Source organism: Clarias gariepinus, chromosome 8 (assembly GCF_024256425.1).
Source record: "Clarias gariepinus isolate MV-2021 ecotype Netherlands chromosome 8, CGAR_prim_01v2, whole genome shotgun sequence".
NCBI lineage: Eukaryota > Metazoa > Chordata > Actinopteri > Siluriformes > Clariidae > Clarias > Clarias gariepinus.
In genome coordinates, this window is record NC_071107.1 from 14,995,001 (window position 1) to 15,006,593 (window position 11,593).

Sequence of the window (11,593 nt, forward strand, 5' to 3'; positions counted from 1 at the left end):
CAGATTATTGGCGTACCTGTCTAATGTCTCTTATCTGACTCCCGTCATTCAGACAGATTATGGAGGTTTTTTTGTCAGCGGAGCAGAAGCTGGATGTGAGAATGCCAGGCAGCATCCCAGCATGCCACGGACTGGTGTCTGCGAGAGTCGTGCCAGTCGGCAGTGCCGCTGCCTGCACAAAGCTATCAATTATTGCTACAATTATTTGTCTAGTTGGATACTCAAAATGTCATGTGAAAAAGATGATTACACATTCTGCCGAGCCTTGCCATGTGTAATCAAATGAAGCAAGCCCTTGTTAAACATGGCGTCGCGGTAAGCCGTCCTTCAGCTGCGTCTCAGGCCGCGGACAGAGAAAGCGCAGCCTCCATATCGAAGCATCCAACACATACACGCGCACCCACACATCTTTGTCTTACTGTCTTTGTAAGGATTTCCCATTAACATAATTATTTATACAGCTAATTAACATTATGCCTACAGCTAAATCTAACCGTAACCTAAAGACACATTTACTTTTTAAATCTTGCAAAAATGCAGTTATTCCTTGTGGGAACCAGTCAAATGTCCCCACACGGACAAAACTGTCAGATATTCCTATCCCTGTGGAAATGTGCAGTTCCTAGCTTATGAGATAAATACAAGTTGCCCATATGCACACATCATGGTTTGGATGGATTAATTTTAATACATATTAATAACTGATATTGTTAACAATATTGGTAATTAGGAAGCAATAGAGTAAATGAATCAGGATTGAGCATGAATAGGAACCGAGTGTCCCTCAACTGTTAACGAGAAACCCGCCATCAGTTTTAGTGATGCAAAATTGTGTAAAATAGCCTTTGCATGATAATAGAAAAATGTATACTAGGTTAAACCTTTGCAGGTGGCAGCAATTAACTGTAATTTCTGCAGATTGTAATGATCCATAATTTACCGTCCATTGCTGGCCTTCACATCAACCCCCTGATATAAAGTCGTGCGCAGCCTTGATTTGGTGTGGAGCTTTCAGCTGTTGGTCTTTAGTTCGATTGTCAGGAGGCAGTCGTGGGTGGCAGAACCATGGGAGCTGCACTGTGCTGTTATTTCCCTTTGCTAAATGCCACCCCTCTCTGTCTATCCAAAGGGTCCTTCAAGATTGCGTTGAATATTCTTGATTACTTTTTCCAGCAACCCTAGGTCGAGAAAATATTTTCTGTTTAGTATAATGGCATCTGGGCCCACATCAGTTCTGAACCTTGAGCAATTACACTGTATATATTGACTTAGAATTTATCTAGCTCTAAATATCATAACATGTTTCTCAGTGTCCCATGGTCATTCACTTTAGTCTCATGTTCTCTCTGAGTGTGAGTGCACCGCATGTATGGTCCTCTGCAAAAAAAAAAAAAAAAAAAAAAGAGGTCAGGATGCGGACAAAACGATGCCAGCACAAAAGGTTACAGGAGTGTCTGGAAGAGGCTGTATGCCACTATGCCGAGCCTTCCTGAACCGCCCTCATTTGTGTGCATTAACAGGATTATCCCACAAACCCTTGGTGGCTTCGGCCTGCCTCCCTTCCACGCTGCGGGCTCGCCTTGTTACATGCTTTGCTGGCTATTGAAGACTTCAGAGAAACCCCCTCTGAGGAAAACAAAGGAAGAGATGAAAGCGGGTGCGCTGGCTGCTCGGCTCCGTTCTGCACTTCCCTCTCTCTCCATCTACCGTTCTTTCGACCACACTCTCTCATTCTCTCTCCAAGGATGGGAAGAAAACTGTGTATGATAGCAGTTTAAAGACCCCTGGGTTAGGAGAAGAATTCAGTCCATCTCCCATGTCCATTTTTTCTCTCTTTGTTGTTGGGCATGTTTTTCCTATTATGTGGGTGACTTTTTTTCTGACTATCTGACCCTGCACTTTTTCGGAGTAGCTTAGAAAGGCGTGGAGGAGAAATTTAACACGATATCTTTAATGGTGATAATTTGCAGTGTGCAAACTATCACTCGGTGTAGTTTGATTAAATATCTCAAAAATACTTTATATTTTTGTAAACCAGACAGGCCTTTGTTCCTGGGGGCATATACACTAACTAGATCTTTGCATATTTTTATCGGAGCTGTAATTGGTGTCTGCACGATTTTTTTTATCTTATTTTGGTAACTATGTAATGCAAAATCATGATTCTGTAAGGTGAAAAGGTATTTTTTACCCAAGAGAGAGGAGACAATGAGACAATGCTGGCCTTTTCTTTATAGCTTGCTTTTTACCCGCATACATTGAAGAGAAGGTTTTTGTGTGTATTTGTGGTTGGGCGAGAGCTTTAATGTTACAATAGAAAGTACAGTTTGTTGTAGAAACGATGACACCAGTAGACCACCATATTCACTATGTAAAACAAATCAGGGATCGGCAGTCTATGGCATGGATCTGTTTTAATTTTTAAAAACACTCCATATTTTTAACTCCATAAACTATTTATTTAAATTTAAAAAATTAATTTTGAACCAAATAACATTGTAGTTCATTGTAAAAGTACCACTAGAAGTGAATTACAGTTTAAATCCTCTCTTGTCACACTTCTCTCATATTTGTTTGCTTGTGTCCTCAAGCTGGTGTATGGCATGTATACGTTATGACTTTAGCGAATTTCAGAATTCTTATTTATATTGTATTGTAGACATGATGATATGGAAGTATATTACATACCAATGACTTGGAAAGGCAATTGCATGGTTACCGCTCTGTTATTCGTACTTTCTCGAGTTCCTCCCTAACCTTCAATGGAACTACTAGTGTAGTGTTTATAAATTGTGTTTGTGCCTCATGCCTGCTTATTTCTGTACATGAATGAAAGACTGCACTCAGCTGAGAAGGCGGTATTGTTTGCTTTTACAGCCCTGCTGCTGAGCAGCTGTATGAGGAGAAATGCCTGGGCGCAGTGCAGGCGTAGGCAGGCTCGAATTCCCCACTGTGAGCTAAGACCATGATAACCCTTGCTACGGAGTCTTCAGCTTCACTGTCCTCACTTTGTTTGGACCTTCTGAAAATCTGGGATCTTTTGGGCCTTGGCCTGTGGTGCTGTTTGGAAGCATGTTTTTAATAAGGAGCATGTTTACTGCTATGTGATACTTTCATTAGGTGGCGGCACGGCTGCTGTGGGGAGCGATTGTACTGGCGGCCGTGCCGGGGCCTGAGGTCTGGGCTAGAGAGGAGGGAGACCTCATGAATGATTAAGTGCAAATCGGCAGCGCCTCTTTCTGCCCAGAGAAAGCCAGGGGGATGATAAGGGAGTGGGAGTATGCAGAAAAGAGCTCCATTTATGTTCAGCTTCTTAACATGTTCACTTTCTGCACTTTCTAAAACCTGTGGCCCTTTAATCATTTTAATAGACTACAGTAAGAGTTTGCCTTTAGGTCTTACAGGCATTTTTGTTTATATTTAGTTAGATTTTTGTGTTGCGCTTTGGTTTGCAGAAATATTATAACAGATTTAGCTTTAATTCACATTTTCGATGTCTGACAGGATGAACTAATTGCAGTCTTTTTCTCTGTCTCTTGAAGGTAAAGATGAGCCAAGCAGCTACACCTGTACAACCTGTAAGCAACCATTCAACAGCGCCTGGTTCCTGCTGCAGCATGCCCAGAACACTCATGGCTTCCGCATCTACCTGGAGAGTGAACGTGGGAGTCCCCTCACACCTCGAGTTGGTGCCCCTTCTGGGATGGGTGCCGATCATGCCTCTCAACCTCCCTTACATGGCATTCACCTGCCTGAAGGCAGCCCCTTCAACTTGCTCCGGATTCCCAGCTCTGCACGTGAGGGTCCCCCTCTTCGGGAAGGGCGTTTTCCACCTACCCCTCCGCTCTTTAGCCCACCACCCCGCCATCACTTGGACCCTCATCGAATGGAGCACCTGAGCCCGGAGGAATTGGCCCTAGCCACCCACCACCCGAGTGCCTTTGACAGGGTGCTGCGCCTCAACCCCATGCCCCTGGATCCCCCTGCTATGGACTTTTCTCGCAGGCTCAGAGAGCTGGCTGGCAACGCCTCAGGGTCAACACCCCCCCTTTCACCCAACCGGCCCAGCCCCATGCAAAGGCTTCTGCAACCATTCCAATCAGGAGCCAAACCACCGTTCCTGTCCACCCCTCCCCTTCCAAGCATGCAGTCCCCCTCTGGCTCCCAATCTACTCCAACCCCACTGCCCCAGCAGCCCAACACACCCATGAAGAGCAAGGCCTGTGAATTCTGTGGAAAAACTTTTAAGTTCCAGAGTAATCTTATTGTGCATCGGCGCAGCCACACAGGCGAGAAACCCTATAAGTGCCACCTCTGTGACCATGCCTGCACTCAGGCCAGCAAACTAAAACGGCACATGAAGACACACATGCAGAAAACCTCACCTACAACTGTCAAATCTGATGATGGCCTCTCCACAGCAAGTTCCCCAGAACCTGGGACCAGTGAGCTAGTGGGGAGTGCCAGTAATGCTCTCAAGTCTGTGGTAGCCAAGTTCAAAAGTGAGAATGATCGTTTGATTCCAGAGAATGGAGAAGAAGAGGAGGAAGAGGAGGAAGAAGAGGAAGAGGAGGAGGAGGAGGAAGAGGAGGAGGAAGAATTAGAGGAAGAAGAGGAGTTGGATCGAGAAGGGACTCGTAACAACTTCCATTTTGGCTTGAACCTGGAAGCTGCAAGACACCATGAAAACAATGGTGGGCGTCTAGGTGTGGCTGAGGATGGAATCCCACGCTCTTTACCTGAGGTGATGCAAGGCATGGGCCTGGCAGCCAGCATGCAGCACTATAGTGAGGCCTTCCACCAACATAAGCGAGGGGTGCTCAACTCTGACAGTAATGCACACAGAGACATTTGTGATGAGGACTCAGCAATGGAGTCAGACCGTGTGCAGGAAGGCTCCACTATCAATGGCAGAGGCTCATCTCCCAATGAGTCGGCCTCTGTGGGCCTGTCTAAGAAGCTTCTATTGGGCAGCCCCAGTTCCCTCAGCCCTCTTTCCAAACGCATCAAACTGGAGAAGGACTTTGACCTTCCCACGCCAACCATCCCTAACACAGAGAATGTTTATTCCCAGTGGCTGGCTGGCTATGCTGCCTCCCGGCAGCTAAAGGACCCCTTTTTGAATTTTGGGGATTCCAGACAATCGCCTTTTGCCTCATCATCGGAGCACTCCTCAGAGAATGGCAGCCTGCGCTTCTCTACACCCCCAGGAGAACTTGACGGCGGTGTCTCTGGCCGCAGTGGTACAGGTAGTGGGGGAAGCACACCACACCTCGGCCCCGGCCGACCTAGCTCAAAAGATGGCAGGCGTAGTGATACCTGTGAATTCTGTGGAAAAGTGTTTAAAAACTGCAGCAACCTGACAGTGCATCGGCGTAGTCACACGGGTGAGCGACCCTACAAGTGTGAACTCTGCAACTATGCCTGTGCCCAAAGCAGCAAGCTCACACGGCACATGAAAACACATGGGCAGGTGGGAAAGGACGTTTACAAATGTGAAATTTGTCAGATGCCTTTCAGTGTGTACAGCACCCTGGAGAAACACATGAAAAAATGGCACAGTGATCGCGCCTTGAACAACGAAATAAAAACTGAATAGTGATGGTGAGTGGAGGCACACTTACAGCAAACCTCCTCAAATCCCAACCTTGTAGATTTTCCCTGTTTGGCTAGTCCAGTGGAAGCTAACACAACGTGCTTGGCACCACCAGCACACCCTTCTTCATTTACCGTTGAATGCATGTTCTGTATCGGGGCAATACTATTGCATTGACGCAAACTTCGAGCCTTTCTCTTGTGCAATAATTTACATGTTGTGTATTTTTCTTTTTCTTTCCCTTTTTTGATAATTAGACAGCATGCATGATATGTTTTGGCTATTTAAAAAAAAAGAATTGTCCCTGGCTGGTTAGTTGTTGAGTAAATGTGTTGCTGTTTTCTTGTTCTGTTTTTTATTCAAAAAATGAGAAGAGAAAAAAAGCAACCATGCTGCATACATTCTGTAAAACATATCATGTACAGTTTTGTGTTGTAACATGGAGGACAACCGTTTATTGCTTAAACCTGTTCAGATGAGCTGGGAATCGCACTTAAACTAATCTTTTAAAAAGATATTCCATCCACATAGGGTTAAAATTGAATTGGCCCCTATTATGGAACGTAAAATATTGACAGCCTTTGAATTTCTTTAAAAAAAAACAAAACAAGGAGTCATCAGAATTTGAATTTGTACTATCATTTGGTAAAACAAACAAAAAGAGTGCCTTGGATCTTAAAACTGCATTGGTTAATCTTCTTATCTGCTCTAAGCTTAGAATCTCAGCCAGATATTAGAAATGGATTTATTTACTTGAGGTTCTTGCATCAAGTACCTGACTTTGACACTGTCTACATGGAAATGATGATAATCAAAAAGCTCAAAGCTAATTTGTAGTTAATCATCATTAGCTACCTATAACACATGCACTCTTCAATTATAGAATATTTTATTGTGCATGGTACGTCCAGTATTGTGTTGGATTGAACCATGTTTGCTCTCCAGTTAAGGGTACTGTCCTCGGTGGTACAGGTTTTTAATCCACAGTCATAAGCTCTCTCATAGTTTGTGAAGGTTCTGTTCTCTGTAGCAAGCAGTCTAACATGTGTATCAGGTTGTATGAACATCCACTGCATAGGCACACTTTGCAGTCTATAATATGTCATGCAGTGTTTTTGAAAATAATTTTAAAGAATATTTTCATCTGTCAGTGATGATTAACTATGAATTGCTTACTGGTATGAATCATGGTCCCCAAACTAATTTCTCTGGCACTGACTGGTGTACTTATACCTGTGTTCCAAAAGTTCAATCGAGTGGTGAGGGAATGATCAGGATGCATGACTTCTGTGTGAAATATGTTTGGGAGGACTGCTTTTTTTGTTGCTAAGTTAAACATCTACCCACGTTTGACAGCCATGTTTTCAGTCTTTAGATAGCACTTGACACTCGGCCCCTTCAGTCTGTGTCTAACGCTCTGATTGGTGGTATAGTGGTTGAGTATAAATTACGACTGCTGGCATAGACAGTAAAGTGCACTGTTAAAGTTTCCCAGTTTACAGGTATTAACATGAGGGAAAACTTTTTTTAAGTTTAGAAAATGTGTCATTGTTGAACATAATGAAGCCAACTATTTACCTAGCCCAACACCCACCTATCGAAAGTCCAATTCCAATATAATGTACGAGCTTCGGGGCATAGACCTCCTGTCACACAATGGACTATGGAAACTTGCTGCTTTCACTGCAAGAAGATTTTTTTTTTTTTTTTTTTGTACAAAAACATTTTTTTAAAAATATGAATATAAAGCATTTTTAAATAATTAGCAAATCATTTTTTTAGGGAACCTGTATTTAAGTTTGATGTTGTTTCTCTTTCCTCTTTGTCTTGGTGGTGTTCAAGAATTGATCACAATATATATAGAATGGGAAAAAAAATCAGTGATTTTTGATTTTCTGTTAATTTCCTTTTTATTTTAATTTTTCTCCACCGTGGCTCTTCATAGCTCTTCAGGTCAAACATAACTTGCATTGGGGAAAGGTTTAAGATTATATATAAATATATAATAGAGAACTTAAATATAGGAAAATGCACACTCATGGTCAATTCCTATGCTAAAACACATTTATGACCTACTTTCTTCTGTATTTCTAGAATGGTATTTGAATTAAATGTTCACTTAGTGTAGGCACTATAGTATTTATATTGAGGCTTGTATTTTTAACTGTTGCTTGTTCTCTTAAAAGGTATTATTGTACCTTTTTTGGTAGTGGAAAAAACAACAAGCTGCCACGGTATATTTTTTTAATTTGGCAGGATAAAATAGTACGAATTATTTGTATGTTTAAAAATTACATTAAAAAAATCAATAAAAAACTAAAGTATGTGGCATTGTATAAAGGAGGCCATCTAATGGTTTCCCTGAGGAGTCTTTTGAGAATGTCCACACTAGCTAAAACAGGTGGTTGTACATATCTTTTTTCGGTTCTTTTTTTAGACTCTCCTCTTCTGCTGCCATTCTGTATGCAGTAATGCAAGCTGATGTTGGGTTCTTCTGTAGTGTGCTTCTCTGTTTTCTCACCTGACTACATTCCAGTATCTTAAAGAGAACAAATGTCATATGCAGTAAATTATCCGTACAGAAATGAACATCATTTAAATAAATGAATTAAAAATAATCAATGTTTTGCAGGTTTTGTTTCATTGCCAAATACTATGGTGCTTTATATTTAGATTGGGATGACTTTCGTATGCAAAGCATATTTAAAATGAAATGGAACTAATGGAAAAGCCCGCTTGAGTTCATACTTTTTTGTAAATGGCAATGCGAAATATTTTGTTATCAGCCTTTTCTATTCCTGTTCTGAAAGCTGTTGTTGTAACTTGAACTTGAACTTTATCTTTTACAATGGGAGTCACTATTTATTATTACTTAAATGCTCTGTTCAAAACAGAGACATGGAATGAATCTCTCTCTTTTTTTATTTTTGTTATTATTGTTTTTCTTTAAAAATGACCAAAGGTCATTTACAACTTTTGCTTTTTTGTTGTATTTGTTTTTGGTCTATGTTGAGTTTTATTGGAGAAACCACTGTCTGTGTTTTCTGGCAGTTGTGTCTGCATTATCCTGTTCACACACCCATTTTGTCCCTTTATTGAAACCAATTAATAAAAAAAAAAAAAATCTAAGTATTACATTGTGGTACACTTTTTGCAAAATTAAAAATGAATGTTAAATACTATGTGACACACAAACACACACTCAGAGATAGAGAGTGAGAGACAGACAAAGAGAAAGAGAGCAGAGTGATGGAACAGGTAAAAAGAGTAACTTGAATGAGACGGTAATCAGCTTTGCGTTTACTCTTGTTCATTGAGTGAGAACTGTCATTTGATTACTTCTTTCACCCTCAGACAAAAAGAGCACCTTAGTCAGATTTACTTGTTTCGCTGTCTCTCCTTAACAGAACCACCATTTGGAGATACACACACATAGAGTGTCCATTGTGTTCTAAATAACAACATTCGTTCATTTGAGATAAAGGTAATGAAAGCCTGTCTGGTATATAATATTCACCATTAAATAAGTGACAAATACTTGACAATGAAATGCGGGTACCAAGCTTCTCCAGTGCTTCATATTGTTTCCTTCTCCTCAAGATCCATGCTCATTCAAATCAGACATGGAATTAAACTTTTTTTTTTTTCATTGTACGACAAGTAAAATCTACTTGTATTTAAGTTCTATTATGTTTTGCTATGTGGGTAAGACCTGGTGCACATCCTTTTGCTAATCAGCACCATTTAATGCCACCATCTAGCAGTGCTATTCATTTTTATTCATTTTTACTTTGTTTAAACTATATATATATATATATATATATATATATATATATATATATATATATATATATATAAGCACAGGCAAATAAACCAAACTTGCAGTGGTAGCCCAGAGGGATAAGGCTCTGGAAGGTTAGTAGTTTAAGCTCCATTTCCAAAAAGTTGCCAATGTTAGGCCCTTTAGCCAAGCCCTTATTGCTGTCTGCTCCAGGGGCATGGTATCATGGTTGAGCAAGCACTCTGACCCCAGCTTCTAACATGCAGCTTCATAAAATGAACTTCACTGTGCAGTAACGTACATGTGACAAATAAAGGCTTACTCAGCTTATTTAACTATTTGCCTTTCTCTATTTAAAAGAATTAGTCATTGTTTAAACAAGGAGATAAACATTTTTTGTTTGTCAATTTTTTTTATTTTTTATAAAAACCCATATCCACATAAGCTGGAGTTTGTTTCTTCCCCCTCCAGTCACTTAAAACAAGAAATGCTGTTTCTTTTCTCTATGTCTGTGTAGAATTTGCCCAAAGGTGAAGTTACAGGGAAAATAAAAATCAGAAGTCATCCTGAATAACCCTGTCTATGGTGTGCAGAAAACTCTTGCCTTTGCCCAGTACACGATTAGTCTGCTGACAGAAAATACATTATTTATTGTTGTTTTTTATTGTATAGTCTTTGTGGTATAGATTACACATTAATGCTGTACTGCAAGGGCCTGAAACGGGCATTTCCACTAAGGCAGTCATTTCTGGCTTTGTGCAATTCATTTTGCGGTGTAGGAAGGTGCACAGGGCAAGAACATAAAGTAAATGCATCTTAATGGACACTGACCGCTAAGCTGAAGTTGTATTCTGCTGGACATTTTCAGTGAATGAGGTATTAATCATGCATTAACCTACACCTGCAATTTTTCACTCTGACTTTCTGGTTTAGTAGGAATAAAGGCAACCAACCGAAGCCAGAAGTGTCCATAAGCTTTTTACTGGTGTCCAGATGGGGCGAAGAAATGAGGAAGTAGAGTCATTGGCTGTTGGCTATCTAATAATTACACTAAACAAATAAATAACACAGCCACCATTACATTGCTTAATAATTCTAGCAAAAAGGTTACTTAGAATGGCTTTTTTAGCACTTGATGTCTGCTGTGTTTTTGATTAGTGTTCACACATTAGGTACAGCAAGCTAGCCCTGACTAAATGAATATACACCTATATTTAAAATATACTAATCTAGCATAATAAAAATCCTTAGATGACATCCTGCCAAAAAAGGCTTGGTTGCAGTAAAGGTATAGTACAGATACCACTATAGCCAGTGATTTTGGTGGTACAAATATACCCTTTTATGGCGGCATGGTGACTTAGTGGTTAGCACTGTCGCCTCGTACCTCCCGGTCTTGGGGTTCAATTCCAGCGAAGGGTCTGTGCGCATGAAGTTTGCATGTTCTTCCCGTGCTTAGTGGGTTTCCTCTGGGATCTCTGGTTTTCTCCCACATTTTAATGACATGCAGGCTAGGCTAATTTGCCTTCCCAAGTTGGCCGTAGTTTGTGAATGCTGACTGGTCCTAACATGGTTGTACAAATGGGAAAAATTACAATGGTCAACATCAGCCTCCACGATTCCTAGTTAAACTTCCTAGATGGATAAAAAATATAGCCTTTTAGGTTACCTCCAAGCCCAAATCAAAACTCTGTGTGTTCCAGTAAATCTAAATTCTAAGCGCTTTCTGAATCAAAAAAACAAGTAAAGACACCTCCATGATTGATTGGATGTTTAACGTCAACATTGCGTTTAAATTTTCTTTTTTCTTTCTAATATATTTTAATGTAAACTGATGAAAGGCAAGGAGTCTGCAAAATAATGTATGTTAATATATACTGTCCTAACTTTTACACTAGCATCTGGACCAACTGAAAGACTTACAACACTTTTGTAATCATGTAATAACTGAAATTCTATTTTTAAAGTAATTTTTTAGGCATTTTGATTTTTGTTAAGCATTCCATTATCAATCTCTTACTTTGCTGCACTGTGCATAACTTTTTCCCCTGTAAATTATATTGCAGTTTAAAAAAAAAAAAAAAAAAAGCCTTTGGGGATGGACACCTGCTTTTTGAATGGGGGTTGATCAGTGCCACTGCAACTTTGGCCCTAACTCCAATCTCATTAAAGTAGGAATCATTCACTTCACTGTTCTGTCTTCTCCCTCAAGTGCA

The 11,593-nt window shown here is 40.4% G+C and overlaps 1 protein-coding gene across 1 annotated transcript in view; it reads left to right on the plus strand.

Annotated features, from left to right (window-relative positions):
- The window catches only part of bcl11aa (BCL11 transcription factor A a), a 44,406-nt gene extending 35,695 nt beyond the window's left edge, over positions 1-8,711 (plus strand). Inside the window, exon 3 of the mRNA XM_053502460.1 lies at positions 3,543-8,711. Within this exon, the coding sequence (XP_053358435.1) occupies positions 3,543-5,599 (2,057 nt within the window). The 3' untranslated portion in view covers positions 5,600-8,711. The remainder of the gene's footprint in view (positions 1-3,542) is intronic.
- Positions 8,712-11,593: the final 2,882 nt, after the last annotated feature.